Source organism: Rhinocladiella mackenziei (assembly GCF_000835555.1).
Source record: "Rhinocladiella mackenziei CBS 650.93 unplaced genomic scaffold supercont1.1, whole genome shotgun sequence".
Classification (NCBI taxonomy): domain Eukaryota; kingdom Fungi; phylum Ascomycota; class Eurotiomycetes; order Chaetothyriales; family Herpotrichiellaceae; genus Rhinocladiella; species Rhinocladiella mackenziei.
In genome coordinates, this window is record NW_013550604.1 from 4,176,359 (window position 1) to 4,193,663 (window position 17,305).

The 17,305-nt window shown below is 49.4% G+C and overlaps 7 protein-coding genes across 7 annotated transcripts; 2 read left to right on the forward strand and 5 right to left on the reverse strand.

Annotated features, from left to right (window-relative positions):
• Nucleotides 1–515: 515 nt before the first annotated feature.
• Nucleotides 516–1,019, forward strand: Z518_01471 (uncharacterized protein; the record flags this gene model as incomplete). The annotated part of the gene is made up of 2 exons (XM_013422071.1): nt 516–659; nt 750–1,019. 2 exons carry the CDS (start codon nt 516–518, stop codon nt 1,017–1,019), a joined length of 414 nt encoding a protein of 137 aa, XP_013277525.1.
• Nucleotides 1,020–2,556: 1,537 nt separating this feature from the next.
• Z518_01472 (uncharacterized protein) lies at nt 2,557–3,599 on the reverse strand (the record flags this gene model as incomplete). Its single annotated transcript, XM_013422072.1, has 3 exons — nt 2,557–2,812; nt 2,888–3,044; nt 3,098–3,599. The coding sequence occupies 3 exons, from the start codon at nt 3,597–3,599 to the stop codon at nt 2,557–2,559; spliced, it is 915 nt and encodes a 304-aa protein (XP_013277526.1).
• Nucleotides 3,600–5,187: 1,588 nt separating this feature from the next.
• Z518_01473 (uncharacterized protein) lies at nt 5,188–6,101 on the forward strand (the record flags this gene model as incomplete). Its single annotated transcript, XM_013422073.1, has 2 exons — nt 5,188–5,933; nt 6,086–6,101. 2 exons carry the CDS (start codon nt 5,188–5,190, stop codon nt 6,099–6,101), a joined length of 762 nt encoding a protein of 253 aa, XP_013277527.1.
• An 80-nt stretch (nt 6,102–6,181) lies between these two features.
• On the reverse strand, nt 6,182–7,135 carry Z518_01474 (uncharacterized protein; the record flags this gene model as incomplete). The annotated part of the gene is made up of 2 exons (XM_013422074.1): nt 6,182–6,755; nt 6,885–7,135. The coding sequence occupies 2 exons, from the start codon at nt 7,133–7,135 to the stop codon at nt 6,182–6,184; spliced, it is 825 nt and encodes a 274-aa protein (XP_013277528.1).
• A 2,842-nt stretch (nt 7,136–9,977) lies between these two features.
• Z518_01475 (uncharacterized protein) lies at nt 9,978–10,549 on the reverse strand (the record flags this gene model as incomplete). The annotated part of the gene is made up of 3 exons (XM_013422075.1): nt 9,978–10,112; nt 10,208–10,255; nt 10,394–10,549. 3 exons carry the CDS (start codon nt 10,547–10,549, stop codon nt 9,978–9,980), a joined length of 339 nt encoding a protein of 112 aa, XP_013277529.1.
• Nucleotides 10,550–11,362: 813 nt separating this feature from the next.
• Z518_01476 (uncharacterized protein) lies at nt 11,363–14,165 on the reverse strand (the record flags this gene model as incomplete). Its single annotated transcript, XM_013422076.1, has 2 exons — nt 11,363–12,766; nt 12,816–14,165. 2 exons carry the CDS (start codon nt 14,163–14,165, stop codon nt 11,363–11,365), a joined length of 2,754 nt encoding a protein of 917 aa, XP_013277530.1.
• Nucleotides 14,166–15,077: 912 nt separating this feature from the next.
• On the reverse strand, nt 15,078–16,727 carry Z518_01477 (uncharacterized protein; the record flags this gene model as incomplete). The annotated part of the gene is made up of 2 exons (XM_013422077.1): nt 15,078–15,381; nt 15,436–16,727. 2 exons carry the CDS (start codon nt 16,725–16,727, stop codon nt 15,078–15,080), a joined length of 1,596 nt encoding a protein of 531 aa, XP_013277531.1.
• Nucleotides 16,728–17,305: the final 578 nt, after the last annotated feature.

Below are 17,305 nucleotides of genomic sequence, written 5' to 3' on the forward strand. Positions count from 1 at the left end.
GAACGATGTAGAGGAAATTCTCAACAGAAGTCACAGGAGAGGTCGAAGAGGTGAACAGAAACAGCCGTCCAAAAAAGATCTTGCTGCCCAAGGAGATAGAGACCCGAGCACGCGTCCCCAGATTTTGGAAGTTTCCTTTTTGAATAGCTGAGTAAATTGCTATTCAAAGAGTGATTTCATGGTGACCGAATCTGTGGAGTATTCCAAGACTTTAAAACAGGCATGGATAGGTGGAAAGTTGAGGGGCAACGGGACAAGACCATATCGGACCATATGTAATCACGTGACCATTCTAAAGCTTTTCCTGGCTACGCACCTGGATTCTGCAGAGCGACCACCCACAGCGACACGCGTACGATCCTGTTACACACCAATTGAGCCTGGTTATGCGAGCGTTGTCCGCATGACTGGCCTCTCCAGGAACGAGAATCTGACGTCAGGAGACAGGAAAAGCATTGGTGAGACCCTCAAGAGGCACACGAAAGTGTGGAAGGCACCTTAAAATCGCTCGCCAGATGTCGCCGGCAAAGAAAGTGGCCATTAAGGCAGCAGCAACAAGAGAAGGTCAAAAGGGTCAAGCAGGACTCTATCATATCAGGAAATTCTATACAAATCGCGAATCGAGCGACAATGAAGTAAAGAGCTCACAAATGCTAGAGGTATGTGAGCCTCAACTTTGATGCTTTGGTACCTCAATTTGTGCGATTGCGGACAACGCCCGCACAGCTATGTCAACTGGTGTTTAGTAGTTCGCTGTTGCACGAGGTGATGGCTCTCCCGAGACATTCCTGATGAACCATCTGCGCTTTCCGAAACGAAATTTCAAGCTGTTGACTGGAAGTACATCTACGCTCCGATGCATTGTGCTGGCATTCTACAACCAACTATCAGAAGAGATCCAAGTATTGCTTGATGACTTGGACATTACTGCGTCCAAAGTCTTGCTCCTACATCAACTTGGCCATGAAGACATATGTTCCTGGATTGAGACTTCCATGGCATTATATCCGGGAGTCTAAACACCATGACGACTTACTTTCTTTACCATTGCAACTGGGTTGAGGAGTTACGTGAGGGATAAGCTTTCTAGGCCCATCCAAAGAAATCAGAGGAGCCTTTGCAATGAGGATATCCTGTTCGTACCATCGGGGGTGTTGACGAACATTGGGTCATCCATCACTTGTAACTATGCTGCTTGAACATGGAGCCGACCCAATGAATTCTATGGCACAACCACTGGTGACCGACACCCCTAAATACGGATTGGGGCACGTTAGGCCGAAGTATGGGGATGATGTCAGTACAGTTTGAGATCATTTACGCAAAAGTTTACGGAGATGAGTCAAAGAATCAAGAATACCGGTTGGGGAATAGGGATTATGAAATTCTCATCCAGGCTGGGGCAGACTCAGGAACTCCAGCGTTCTGCCTGGCCCATTTTCTGTTCTTCGGACCGTTTGGCGCTCCATGCAACGGTATCCGGAGGATAGGGATGGATTTGTGCAAATGCTGATCGATCGAGGTGCTGTCGAAGATCCTCCGCGAAGGAAGCAGAACTCTTCCCGGCTGTAGCCCGAGCTAGGGGCCCATGCGCATTCAACCCTAGGAAACCCCAAGTCATCACCCAGCGAGTCCCGATGGAGAGCACCGGCGAACGACAACGGCGACCTCGTTCAAGGGTGCGAAAGATCTGGGACAGAACTTCGGGAGGTGGAAAACGCTTTGAAAAGGAGAATTAGCTGCAGCAAGATCGTGAAGTTCAAAGGAGGGGGGAGATGGGGAATCCTGTCCTCGGCATATAAAACACCGATGCTTACAAGGAATGAGAGTAGCTCCAGCTCTTACGACGCCGAGATATCATGGCAACAAAGAGAACTATATCCTGGTGGCAGGAATCGAAGACAATTTGACAAGATGGGGGAAACGAGCAAACGAGATGGAACAGAGAAGGAAAGGAAAACACAACCCAGTAGGGCGGCAGAGGAAAGGAAATGGGCCAACAGCAGAAGCGGAGTTTGGAGATAAGCTCAAGGTCAAGCCAAAAGTGTGATCGGAATCCAAAGTGGAAGCCGTGAGGCTAAGGCTGAGGTTCACCAGAACGAGGATACAACTAAATCATGTTGACGAGACGTCAAGCGTTGCTAGGAAGAGACAAGCTGAAGAACTGAGACAAACATAGAGCTCTTTTCACGGCAATGGTAATGAATGCAGAGCAGATATCGACTTGATTACAAGAAGCTGTTACACGGATAAGAGGAATTATTTTGTGACATTCCTCCGGAAGAGAGTTGAGCAAGGCTTCCAAGGAGGCAGGGGACAATATCGAATATTGATACTCCATCTTCACACATACTAATAGGAAACACACTGGAGAAAAGTACATCCAATGCATATCAAATTCCTCCATCCTCAAGACCCTGATTCATACTTAAAACCCATCAAGGAGATCATCCTTCCCCTCTCCTATTTTCCACACCGTACCGCTCCCTATGCTCGAACCTCAACCTAAATAGGGCGTACCGCGGGCAAAGACCTAAACCAGGCTTCGGCCCCGAACTAAGCATCAACCAGCCATTTCTTCAAGAACGCGGCTTGAGTGCCTGCATTTCTCTCGAAAAAGGGGCCTGAATACGCATCGAAATGTCCACCGGGCAACAACGACAACTGCTTCGGTTCTTTCGCGCGGGCATACGCTCCGAGAGCAAGGTCTGTCGGTGTCAAGACGTCGCCGCTCGCGACGGTCATGAGCAGAGGCGTCGGGGAGATCTTTTCGATCAGGTGTTGTGGTTCGTAGGCGCGGAAAAGTTCGATTCTAGATATTTACGGTTAGATTTGAATCCAAGGCCAGGGAAAGGGAGACATAGCAACAGCATGGTAGACATCTTACGTCTTGACTGTGACGGTATTCTTCCATTGTGATTTCTTCTCCCACGATGAGAAGAATTCATAGCTGTCAGGTGTCGGTAGCGCAGATGGTTTCAACGGATCGGCATCCACGACAGGAACCATTCCCGGTTCCCCGCCCTGAGCTCTGGTAATTCTATCTGAATCATCACTGTCAGTCCTGAAACAATGCGTTGAGGGAAGCTCTTCATACCTGCTGCAAAGGTTGCGTTAAATCCAACAGCAAAATCCGGACGGACCAGTCGATTGAAATTATCCCATCCACTCACGCACGGAACTTGGCTGAGGACAACTTTGACTCTTCGGTCCACCGCACCGACATACAGCACGTGTCCACCACTATAGGATGAGCCCCAAATTCCGATCTTGTCTGGATTGACTTCTTCCCTCGAGGCGGCATAGGTGATGGCATCAGAAATATCGCTGCACTGAGTCATGGGAACGATTTCACTTCTTGGTTCTCCTTCCGCCGCATCACTATCACCGAAGCCACGGTTGTCGTAGACCAGACAGCTGATAGGTAACGTGGAAACGAAATATTCGGCGAACGTGTTGAGGTCCATTTCCTTGAGAGCCGAGAAGCCATGAGACATGACCAGACAAGGTGATTTGCCCGAGGACAAGTCACTGGTGTAGAACCATCCTCTCAGGGTGACTCGGTCGGAGGTCTTGAATTCGACGTCTTGTCGTCCCATGATGAAAATCGGTGAGGTGTGAGTAATTCTAAACAAACAAAATGGGCGTGCAAGAATCAAGCGACGATAATAAAAATGGATAAGCGATGCAAACCGGATAGATCCTCTGTTTAAGCTTGATCTTCCGGACAGAGGGTACGGAGGAATAATAAATTGGAACGGACAAGAACTTCAGGAGCAGGGACATGGTGGCCGGCATTTTATCCAAGTGAGAGGCAAGTCATGTTCGCAAGTGAGTGAGGGACAGTTCCGACCCGCTTAGACATGGTCAAGGGAGGCGAAGTGGTGGTTGTGAACGAATAGTCTGATCAACCCCGCATGCGGTACTTTATTGGCCTTCTAATCAGATAAATTGTTGTTTTGGATGAATAAAGACAGAATATGGGTCAGGTTTCGCGAACCATTGTGGATTGATGCGCTGGCCAGATCAGGGGCGGAACCGCTGAACCATATAAGAAGGGATTGGTTAGGAAAAGACGTCCCAGAGGGAGAGGGAACGTGGAGACTGGAATCGGGTCCGCTACGACGTCTAGGCCGGGTATGCGGTTTCGTATTGAATTGTTCAGGTGCGCCGAGGTACCAAGATTAGACGTGATTGGAAGGATGCATGTATACAACTCTCTTCAGCAAATTGATCAGGTTAACTTGCATGAAGCCAATGCATGTAGGAGTGATGGTAGGATCCAGGTCACACTTTATTCATTGGAGCGTGTTTTGATGGTGTAGAAGACGGTTTCAATGCACGTACAGACAAGACGTCGCATATCGGGGAGATGGAAACACGAAAGGGCATTGTGCAATTGCCTTGCAGCCGAATAACTTACGACTGCATCTGACCGGCTTTATGCTTGACGGCAATAGAGCAGCTACGGGGAAGCAAAGACGTGATCTATCCACACATCTGACGGCTGCTTTCAACGTCCGTCGCTTATTCATTTGAATCAGTGCATGTAACCGTAGAGCGTATCAATTTCGCTTCCCTTAAACCTCCCTTCCCGCTTTTTCGGTGTGTTGGTTGTGGTTGACTCCAACCGGACGACTCGTCCTCAGCCGGCTGTCAGGCCCGGAATATCGAGCCATGCCATAGGCCAAGAAGCGAATCCTATGTGCATGATTGCGAGGATCTGTGAAATCTCCACGAATGCTCAACTCGGTTGACTTGGACCCTTGTCGGCACATTGCTTATACAGCTCAAGTACTGGGGAGCCGCTGACATAAAGGCCTGTGCCTGTGCCTTATTGATCTCTACATCAGACACAACATCCGTCGAGAAAGTATCTACGGTGGACAGCTGGGAAACCATCACTTCCCTCCATGATGGAGCAAACCCTCTCATCCAAGCTGGGAGTACTGCTGCCTGTCGCTTTTATCCCCTATCAACCTCATCAATGCCTTAGCAAACCACCTCTCCTGGAATGTAGTCGGCATTTTGCTCCTTTCCTACCTGACCGTTGTGCGACTTCTGCGCTATCGAAACCTCTGCCACCTCCAATCTCGCTATGCCCACTTTGCCGAATTCCCCGAGAAGCTTGGCTACTAGACGGCCCATGAGATCATAAAACTCAGTGTGCTCTTCGAATTTCCCTTTATGTGGGGCTTCGGCACCCAATGGGCACTCGTCAAGTCCTATGGCATCCCGGGCGGTACGAAGCTGTTGGTGCAGACCCGTCAATTGACCGATGAAGCCACGGTCGGCAAACAGGCAGAAGACACTGGCGTCTTCATGGGCGAGATTCTCGTCTCAGGCATCGACTCGGACAGAGGAATGCAGGCTCTTGCAAAGATGAATTGGCTTCATCGCCGATATGGTACCAAGATCACAAACGGCGACATGATACATACTCTGGCGTTGTTTGTTCTGGAGCCTCAGAGATGGATCGATGCGTATGAATGGCGACGATTGACCCAATTGGAGAAGGATGCTGCGTTCGCGTACTGGAGGGAGATAGGGAATCGAATGGGTATGAAGGACATTCCAGATACTCTCGAGGATCTGAAGGTATGGACCGCCGCCTATGAAAAATGGCACATGTACTACAGCCACGACAATCGCCTCTGTGCAGAAACCACGATAAACCTCTTTCTGCGAGATACACCTCGACCGCTGCGTGGCGTTATGAGGAAAGTTTTTGTCGCATTTGTCGAACCGCACGTCCGAGAGACACTCGGCGTCGAGAACCCTCCCACCTGGGCGGAGTATTTGATTCTCGGGATCTTCAAGTCCCGCGCGTTCCCGATTCGGCATTTTTATCTGCCGCGGTATCAATGTCCGTTTGACGTGGAGCGAAGTGCGAATGGTCGATTGCACCGCAAGAAATATCTCTTCGAACCATGGTATGTTGCTGAAACATGGTGGACGCGAGTACTCTCTCTCTTCAAAACCTTTGCCTGGTCCAGCTTTCAAGAGCAATGGATTTCTGCCGGAGAAAGGTGGCGCAGTCGGAACGGGTTGTCCATTTGCTTTCTCTGGTTGATCAGGTCGGCAGGAGATCGACGCTTTGAAGGCGGCGCATGCGATAATCGCCACACTGAGAGGATCCTGGTCTTATTTCAGGCATCAGTCGACTCCTACATATGCCACCTCAATAGGGACTTGGAGGATATGGCCACATCTCAGTATGTGTCGCGTTCAGCCTCGTAGAAGAACACACATCAAAGGAAGTCTGCCGTTGATATGCACCGCTAGTCCTTGAAGAAATCCCAGCCAATTCATGAATCGCGGGCTCCTGACTTAGGCTCGTCGTGTCTTCCGCGTCCTCATTGTTCCACACGAATCCTTGCTCTCCGCATAGCTGCAGCTGAAAGGGGTCAAGACTTAATCCGGGAGCCGGCGCCTGCAATAACGGCGGCAACGGAGAATGCCTAAAGAACTCCGGATGTAGCGTCCAGCTTCCCAAATCATTGAAAGCTTTATCAAACATCTCGGAATAAGAATAGAGACCCGTCTCTTTATGTCGTCGACACAGATCCCGAACTTCATAAGGCCAATGGAATTGCAAATTTGTCGCAAACGCAGCGGCATCTCGTTCCGTCACGGCCGCCATGCCGCTAGTCGTCAGATAGTCTCGGAAATGAGGCCAGACGAAGAAGTCAGTTAGGACCGGATGTGTGATGGATTTCTGTGTCGTGGTCGGTGTCATGTATGCTGGAAGCGGCCTGTTCGAACAATGTCCAGCTCCAGAGAGCCAATGGATGATTGAGCCGCGGACGGAGCGTAAATTCGCGATGCGCACCACCGGGTGGCTGCAGTAGTAAAGACCTTGGTCGAGGGCTTTGAGCAGTTACCAGGCCGGGTCGAGGATATATCGGCCCCCGACGGCGGGCCAGCCGTGAAGGACGGCGCGGATCACGATGTCGTCGTCCGCAGCCTCGTCCGCGTCCAGGATAGCGGAGGCTGATGATTGAGCTCGGACTTGAAGGGATTCGAGGGCAGTGTTCAGGACGGCGAAATAGATTCGTTCGCTGTCACCGCATTTCAGGGAGGTAAAGAAGGGGCATACGGCTGAGGCTGAGGTCCCATTCGGATTGGTTTCCATTGTTAACTGGATATTTGTTGATGTTCGAGGGCCCGGGGTGCTTTCTTCAAGGGGTGCTTCGGGGCATGGTGAATCTATCTTGGAAGTATTTGCATCTGTAATATTGTAGTTCGAGTCTCATTATCGCGTTCAAGCTTGACATCGAAACGTATCACTGAAAGAATGACTTACCGGGGTTAACTTTACCATGACCACCATCCAGAATCTGACTTTGTCCAAAACGGCGTTGAGTCGATCGATCTCCTCCTGCTTTCGCTGGACCTGACGGAGCAGAGAATAGGTGTTCTCATGACCTGAATGCTGCTCCATCGAGGCGATGGTGTTTTCCAATTGAGTCACGTATGCCTTGTTCCTGGCTCTAATGGCCCGCTATGACTCTCGATCCTCTGCCGCTTTGACAGGCGTTTGGCAGCAGCTTCATCCGAGGACGGCTTCGAATCGTTTGGGCGAGAATGGTCATCCATGGTATATTTCTGGCTGCAAATTGGTCTCTTTCAATATTGAATCTGCAGATCTGTTTTAAAGCAAAGACATGGGATGCAATCAATTGGTACCTGATCATCCGAGGGTCTGGCGGCAGAGGTTTACTAGCCGAGGCTTCAACCCGCTGGCGTGTATTGCTCCCCACATACTTTGATTCTTCTACCAGCAACATTGACTTAGTCATTTATGGTTGGAAACAGCCAATCACGGCTTTTACTGGGGAACTACGATCTAAGTGGCATAAATGCTGTTCCCGTGTGGCCGTTCTCTGCTGATGGTGGCCACTTCACGAAAATGAAAGGCACGATTGGAGTTGGCCTAAGGAACAGGTCAAAACTACGCTTGACATTTGAGTACCGACAGGCGTACTATCCACAAAGCTCTAATCGCCCAAATCAGCCCTATTCATATCTTCGTACAGCAACTGACTTGACCAGCTTCTCCTCTGACCACCATTCTGCCATTTTCACACACCCTGGCCACCGACCTTCCCCGTCTCCCCGGCAGCATTATCTCGAAGAGCTCTCGAACAGTTAGCCCAAGACATTTACCCTTAACAAATAGCCTCGCTTGTCTTGCCACTGCAAGAGATCGATGGTTGTACCACACGATGACGTGATTGAGGCATACGTTGATGACTTCAAATGTGACACCGATGGCGACGATGGCAACTAGCATTGCAAGCATAGCGAAGTTTAGTCGTCTCCCCGCAGCGAAGCCTTTGCGCCATTTTCTTAGGAAGGCCGTCTTGATTCGCTGCAAGGGGAAGAACCTTGAGAGTGTCCAACGATGAAGACGACGATCAGGCCCTTTCGATGCCTCCTTTATCCTCCTTGGCACTCATCTGCATCGTCACGGATGTGCTCATGCCCATGGCAAGATACAGGTGCAGAGCTCAACAGATTGTGCCAATGATTCAGATGTTGCAGTCCCCAGTTGGCTTTGAGAATTGCTACATATTGGGTGATAGGTGCACTAATGACACATAGTTCCATGGGAGTTGCGATCTTAACAGAATCCAGGGTAAGCCATGGGCTCCACCAACGTCAAATGCATGGTGGGATCCATGTACCCAGATGTTCCTGGTGTGTACCTATGACATGATCCCTGAAGTATCTAACTCCAGATCTCGGTTAGTTGGCTCTCCTCCACAATTGGATCCAGCCCGATCTTCGTCCGACCAGCATTTCAGCTTGCCACTGTCCTTTGATGACGTTGGCCTAAGGCGAGCGAACAAATCCTGCTAGGGGTGTCGGCTGGGTGCAGTGCACAGGTACATTCTCGTCTTTTCCGAGCCAAGCAGGTTGCAGTCTTCAAATCATTGTTTGGGATAAGTGCACAAGCACAACGTTGATTGACAGGGTCAACTTAAAAGAAAGCTTGTTCAGACGCTCTCGGTGAAACATCAGACTTGGTTCCTTCGTCTCTGTAACGCCAATTTCTACTCTTTGAAAAGGGGTTGTCGCTCGTGTTGCGAGGTTGCCTTAGAACGGCTGTTGTTCTTCGAGGCTGATGTCAGCCGTCTCTCGTCCCTATTAACAATCACACAGGGGAACCATGGTCGACAGTCAGAGCTCCTGGTTTTGTCGGAATTGCAACAAGTTTCACAGAAGCTCTTTTGAATATCGAAAATTGCAGGTTGCGGAAGATGCCCTGCATCTGCTTATGGCCCCTGTTCACAAATCAGGAAGCGACACCTCCCATTCTGTGGTAGTATTCCTGACCATGGTTGAAAACCTGAACCTGTTGAACAATTGGCTCTTCTCGTAACATCCTCAGTAACTTAGCCCCTTTATCAAGTTATTAGAGGCTGGAGGAGCATTCTCAGCTTTGTTATTTCCTTGCATTTGTCAAGGACTAAGTACTCAAGTGGAATTCCGAGGGAGATGTCGCACATCGGTTTGTCTGAATGTTGGAAGATTCGATTCTCTCTTATCCAGGGGGAATTGTTTAACTGAATCAATCTGCAATTGTCCTAAGATGTAGACAGGGAATGCGTATCCAAGGCCCCTAAATTCCTGATACTTGTTCCCCTTGCCAGCGCCTTGAAAAGCCTGAGGGGAAAAAAAAGATAGATGCGTTTTCAAGATTGAGAGAAGTTCTGGCAAATAACGAAATCTTCAAAAGAGGTTTCCTTTTGTGAGGACAACCATGACCATCCTATCCTGATGAACTGCCCGTTGTTGCACCCCCATTATTTACAACAATCTTGTTACTCAGAGTGTTGAATTCAGGTTGTGTCTACCTCATTCCACCAATTAGTGTCAGTTCGGAATGAATCGAGATCACTCTATCCCCCACGTGGAATCGCATTGCCTCCATTGTTCATGCCTTCTTCGCATAAGTCGACCAATCCTGTCTACCGTCGGGCACTCCAAACATCTGATCTCCAGCCTTTCTCATCGGTCTTCTTGCTGTTAAGAGTCATCCTGCCGTATCCCTCGATATCAACGACGCTTTCGGGATCTGGATCTTCCATCCATTCCTTTTCTTCCTTTGTTGTTTGAAAGTGTCAGAAGGTGGAGAAATGGCATTGTACGGAGAATTCCTGCTTTTACGGGTAAGAGAAGGGAGTAGACTTTGGCTTACTGCATTCGGCTTCCGCGGTGACTTGATGTAAAGCCGTTGGTTGAATAGCTGTGTCATAGAGAAATAAGAGGTTAGATCAGATCAGATCAACTGACGGGACGGAGGTAAAAGAGGGGACAAGATGATTGTTATCATCACTGTTCAGCCCGTCGGTAGTCAATATTATTGAATGAAAGAAGTACGTACCACGTATTTGGCTTTCCCAGGTCCAAACAGTTGGGTGAGCCAGTATTCCAGCTTCTCAGGACGAATATAGCCTCTATGCTCGTACGTGTACATGACGCCTTCGGTAGGCCATTTTATGTTTCGTACGGCGCTGGGCCAGGCGTTGTGAACATCCATCCTGGATGTTCAAGACGAAGAAAAATTTTCCGGTAAGGAAATTTCCTGCTATTGCTATTGCTCAAGATGGAAGGCCCGCCAAATATCGATAGAGAGTAGGTCCAAGACACAATCTCTTATACAATCAATCGGTGGTCTTGAGATTATTGAAAGGCAGGGAGAGGTATAAAAAAAGTAAACGATGAAGTGGACAAGATATGCAAATGTGTCGATGTTCGAGTGGCTGAGGCTGTGCTAACAGTACGCAGACATGCAGGCAAAGGTCACTTGTTTCCTCTTGATTGGACGGTTGTGCAGACGTTAGTGAGTAGGCGCTGCTCCAGGAATGCTCAGCCTCGTCCCCTTTGGGAACTAGTACCCGTCTGTATTCTGCAAGGGTTGCCACAATATTTCAAACCTGGACTAGAAAACTGAGTCCTCGAGAATTGAGGAAGCAGATTGGAGTTCATGGTAGACTGCAGTCTTCGACTTATGAAGAAGCAACTATTCTCGCTAGCTAAGTTAAGTTCAATGTATTGATTAAGTGTATTTTTGTCCTGACCCTCATTAGTGTTCGTTTCCTCGCCAATATATTGTGTCTCGTCAATGACCTATACGAACTCCGATGCTATTATCCAGAGTAATCAACGTCAAGTTTGATATCCAAAGAGAATGGCTAATTCCAGTCCCAAGAGGTACGCATGAAATTCCACATCTTGCCAGCTGCGGAGCTCCCTGAGTCATGGCATTCCACCTAGGGCAAATGAACAGTGTAAGCAAAATGGTTTCGGTTGATGTTGATATAATGTATTGAAATCAGAGATTCTCCTTGGGTCAACCCTCTCCGGATGACTCCCGCTGGGCCTCTTCAGCAGGTACAGCTTCGTCGTTAGAAGACGCCAGAGAGATCCTATCAGCGTAATGGACTCGAACGGTCGGAGTCGTTGCGGTCCCATCCACTTCCGTCTGATAGTTCGAATCAGGGTAGTTTGCAGGGCCACCAGCGATGTCTAGTCGAGCGAGACTACTGTTTGGAGCAGAGTGCCTGCGATTCCTCCGGAGCTCTGGCAATGATAAATGGCGAGTATGAGTTGACGACCACTCATGTGGAATTTTGTCGTCGATTGTGAGAGAAGAACCATGACTCCCAGCATCTGTTGTTGGCCGGGATGCATAGGGCTGAGCCAGGCTCCCAGGGATGGCGTAGAAGTCCTCATTTGTCTTTAAATTGTGTGTGACTTGCACATAAATCTTTCTCATTCGAGCTGACACCTTTTCAGCCGATGGTCTCTTGCTAGCATGAATGGAAAGCATATCTTCTGCAAGCTGTACTAACGCATCAAATTGGTCGTAATCTTTTGTTCGTCGGTGAAGCGTGGCAAGTCGTTCTTTGACCGGCTTTCGGAGGTCAAACTGTCCATCGTCTCTTTGGTACCAGAAGAGTCCGGCAACGGCAACACCATCGACACTGTCGGCCCTGTCACAGTAGAATTTATCTAGTCTATGGGGTTCTGGACTCTTCGAAGGGAATTCATCGAGCTGATCAGCAGTACCTTCTTCGAAAATGGTCAGAAGAATCTCGAGGAGAATACAACCAAAACACCATACATCGTATGGCCTCGCCGTGCGATTTTTCATGGCGTGGTCAGGCGGACTGTAAATAGGATCGCCGGATTGGATTTCAGTCACATCAAAAATGCTCCCGCCGGAGATCGCCTGGATAACACCAGCAGTGCCAAAGTCCGATATCTTCCATGTCCCATCGTCGAAAACAAGGATGTTCTCTGGCTTCAGATCGTGATGATAGGCGGCTTTTCGGGGCTTCTTCTCTGCCGCGGACGGATGAAGCGACGAGCTGGCAGACTCATTGGGGACTCCTGAGAAGTCAGATTGCTTCGGCTCCTCTTCCATCAGGCCTGACCGCTTTCTCAGCAGATGAATTGATTCCAGGGCATCCGCTAAGTTCCGAAGCTGCAGCACCAGATGCTCAACAAACTTTTTTTCCAGCCTCGGTAGTTTTCTGTCTTTCCTCAGATGTTCCTTAAGATTGCATTGCGCCTTAGGATAGAGCATATAAAACCTGTCATCTGATCCCGCATCTTGCTGTCTCCACATGGCCAGTGGCAAGAGAATATTGTTATGTTGAACTCCCATCAAATTGGAGAATACGTGATGTTCTTTGACAAATGCTCTTGAGACCGCCGGTACGGCATTCAGCTGTTTAAGTGCGAAAACGTTCTATCAGCATTAGCATCAGCAACAGTTGCAGAGTTATCGTACGGCTCACTTCCTTAAAATTGTGATGGTCGGAATGGATGTTCACCTCTTTCACGAAACCATACCCACCCTTTCCCAACTCTCCTTTAGCAGTGATCGGCACTACTTGCCAATAAGGGATCACCTCATACTCCCCTCTTTGCATCTTCTCTTGTAGTTTGGCTTCGTTGAAATTGTAGACAAGGAAAGTCTTTTGCGTCGATTTCAGAAAATGCAGATCTCGATCAGAGAAACCTTCAGGAGCCGTCTTTAAGGGTAGTTCAGTGTCGCGCATCTTGGAGCCAATGATCAAATGGTAAAGGCATGAGAGTGGCCTTTCCGCATATATGCATATAGCTAGGAGAAGAGAGGCATTGAGGAACACCTCTTGCGTAAGCTGTTTCCTGTAATCAGCACTCTTCGCATTCTTCGACCATGGGCCGTCCTGAGACAAGCTCTCGTCTTTGTTAATCAGCTCGCGGATTATCTCCTCGGAAAAGATGGCGTCAAGGTCCGTCTTTGGGAGAAATGGCTCCTCTCTCCAATTGTATACCAATTTGGAGTGGACAGCCTTCCAAATTTTATGAGCAAGGGTTTTGCCATCTTGTCCATGGATGTCGATCATGTCGAAGCGCCAAATCACCTCCAGATGTAATGTAGCAAACGGGTTTTCCGAGCCATGTTTTGCTACCAGAATAGGAACTCGCTCAGCCCAATGGTCTGGATGCTGCACCGTATCTGACCCCAATTGGAAAAGATCTTTGGTAGTCCTTTTGAAAAGTTTCACTTCGGCAGATGTGCGATAGATATTGGGTCGTTTGGTGTATCCTTTCTTCTCAACATGTTTTTGGAGAAGGCGACGAACGGTTTTCTTTACGTACTCGTACTGGCCCTCTCTGAGCCAGGAGATACGAAGGTTTTCTGGATGTTCCAAGAGTTCTTCACATAGATAGACAGCTACTCTGCAGTCTATTTCGGGAACAATCGAGAGTGCAGGAGCCTTCGTCCTACCAGCAACGGCTGGCACGTCATGGTCTAAGACGCTTTTTACCTCGGCGGTCTCTGACCAAACTTCGGACGAATGACTCACCATCGAACTTCGAATCGAGCTTGTGGGGGTCGACCTTGCCTGTTCTTCGTCTTTCAAAGCTGAGGCTAGGGTTCGCTTGGTGCCTGAGGGAGCCTGCCGCAACCTTTGGGAGTACAGTCTCCGGGGTAACCGTCCGCTGTTGTCATTGTCGGTCGGCGGCCTGTCTTGTCTCTCCGATTCCTGGTTGTTGTCCGCTGGCGTCTGAAGAGGCTCGATGACTTCTTCATGATCGTCGTTCGGACAGTCTGTAGGTATTATACCTGGGGCTTTTTCTTCTTTTTTGCGAGGCATTTTCGGGTCTACCTTGAAAAGGTACTTCTTGAGCCCCTTGAAGCGGGAAAATAAGCCCATGAACGAGCAAAATCGACAGAAGCGAGAGTGGATAACGGAGCAAACTTTGATGCAACATCAAGAATTGTAAGGCTGTCATGGTCGCCTTTCATATTATTTGGACCATATGCGGCTCTCGTTTCGGAAAATGGCAAGAGCCTCACAGAAACCCATTCGGTAGGGATACCGACCCACCTTCCCACGCGGTCTGGGCTGTGCCCCTGTTCGATGGCGCCACCCTAGCCCGTTTTCGCAAAGCCAGTGGTCAAGGAACTAACTCGAGGGTGGGAGAGTTAGCGAACCAACTTTTCTTCTGCAGCCGATGGATCAACTGTTCAGCTGGAAGGTTTCGTGCGCCGAACATCTAATTCCCCCTGTCCTTTCCCCTTTTTTCTTCTCGAATTGTGGAAATTGGCTTGATGTTTCGCTTGCGACGAGAAGCTCCTGCACCACCGCCAAGTTTGGTGGTCAAGAGGGTTGCTTAGGCCCGCGGCCCCCTCCTTCTATCGTGAGCCATCGGCACGAGTCCACAGCTCGTTGCAGTAGGATCGCGGATGGACGATACTATACATTTGTTTAGTTTGGCAATTTATCTACCTCAATGAAGGAAGGAAGTGTAGATAATGGAAGACATGTTGCTATGTAGTCGATATCTAGCCGGCTAACACTAAGTCTACTCTCTACACGGTATCTGGGCCACGAGGAAATCCCGCTCGAAATACCAAAATGCGGGTGAAGCAGGGGCACGGGAGGGGAAAGTTGCTTCGGCCGCTCCGTGCTTGGAGGTGATGGCATAATTTGTTTGGCATGTTCTTGCCGTGAACATGTGTAGACAGCTTCCATCTGGATCAGACTTTCCCTACACCCTCTTAACTAATACCAATCGGCGCTGGGCTGATGAAGCATGACTGGCATGTCATTCTCAAGTCTGCCTTCTTGTTTGCGTCCTTTGGCAGATCTCCGATAGAAACAAACATACTTCCACCAGGAGGGGTAGATCGAATAAGCCTTAACTCTCATCCAAATCCACCAAGCGTACAGGGTGAGTATGGTCAAAGGCGCCGCCACCACCAGGAGAATCCACCAGTCATTTGTGATGATGATGGTGTTTGAAGTGGTCGACATTCCAATAAACGATGTGGAGAAAATGTTGGTAACCACAGTGAGAGGCAAATATCTGCAGGGGTCAGCATCAGGCTCTAAAAAGCAGAGGGACAGCACAAGTGAATACATCAAGCCAACAATCGTGAGTCCGGTCATCGCACTGGCATCTTGAGAGTTCTTCTCTGCCAGCACATGCATCCTTTCACTCAAAATCCGCATGTAATCATTCTCCCGCCGCGATTCCTTTCCCAACTGCTGCAACGCGAACCCGTTGTTTAGGTCCAAAAAATTGGTCACGAGGTTCGCCACTCCCGCGAGCCGTGCTCTCAATGCCTCCAGTTTGAGAGATAGATTCTCGAGTTCTTTGAGTTTTTCAGCGATAGCAAGAGCTGCGCTATCACTGCCACCTCTGTGAAGTCCAGCTTGCAGGCTCCGCTCCATGAGAGAGCGTAGGTCATTCTCGGTAGCTTTGATTGCCACCAACGAGTTGGCCATTCGATCGTCGAGCAGCATCATTTGTTGTCGTTGCGATGCATCGGCCTGTCCCATTGGACCTTGATTATCCGGAGAGGCCCCCAAAAATTGGGTAGCGTGACTTTCAGTCTCGGAAAACAGTGCAACCAAATACGGTCTCCAGTGTCCCATTACCGTGTCGACAATCAATACGACGACCTCAAGTACATTCCGGTCGCTGCCGAGGACACTATCTGCAAAATATCTGTCGATGCGTCTTTTGGCAGACCCCGGGACCGTAACGAAAATCCACGTTTGTCCTTTGTGGGAATCTGTGCGGCGATAATAGATGGCGCACTGTCTCAGGGACCATTTGGAGCTGAGAGGAACATCGGTGAGGGTGTTTTTTTCCACAAAGCGTATCCCATACATACATTCGCAACTTCGGACCGCTGACACATTCGTGGAAACTCGCAGCCTCATGGCCGGCGGGGTGATCTCGACCTCGTTGTCTCGAGATCCGAAGTAGATTATGTAGTCGTTGAATTGGGGGGAGACACCACGCCCGCGACGAAGTGTAGAATAGAGTTCATAGCTGGTCTGCAGCAATGAATACGAGTTTCGTTGTGAAATGAAGTAGACTTGGAGATCTGTCGCAGTGCTCATGTAGTTTTCGAGATCCTCAGCATGGACTATTAGCTGTGTGGCGAGGAGCCGACGCGGGCTCTCAAGCGAGAATGCCTTCTCCGAGGGTTTGAGCAGGGTTTCCACAGCGCTGGCATCTTGCCGATCCTTTCGCTGCCTCTTCAACTCGGTGATGCAGTCAGCAGTATAGACTTCGAGACGCGAATTTCCCCTTTTGCTTGACGTGAACAATCCCGGGCCATTTACAACATCGTCAAACGCTTGTGCAAGTCCCGGGGTCTGCTCCTGGAATAAGGCTGTCTCAAACGCTGCCTCTACCATGGTCGAGGTAGGTGGGTGGAGGAACGGTAGAAAGGACGGGAGAAGCTGAGTGGCATCGGCGCCAAATGCTTGTCCGGATTCCAAATCTGGACTAACCCCATGCAAAGGTTTCCTGAGGCATTCATCTCGATCCACCACCCCTATCCAATCGGACGAACACTTGTCACATGCGCAATTTGGAGCGCTGAGACCCTGCAGCATGAGCAACCGCCCAGCTGATCAGGCAAATCAAGCAAAGCCAGCCTCTCCATCCTGCCAAAATCACCTCACACACCTCGCGTATCGAAAACGCCATCCGCTGACAGTTATTGGATTGTTTCGGCTTAATGATGAGGCAAGTTTGCAGCAGAGTTCGTCCGGCTGCCCTTGAATCCTCGTTTTTCTGGGGCGATGTGGCCGAATGCACGCTGGCCGCGTGCGCCTATGTATCATGATCGGACACTGCCTCCCTACTCGTTTATAAAGTTCTCATTTTTCGCTCGGTCTCACTCCCCATCAAGTTGAGTTACAGACCACCTAGGCCCAAGCCTTCTCGATACTCATACTCTCAATCCAACCACTGACCAAGTGAACAATGG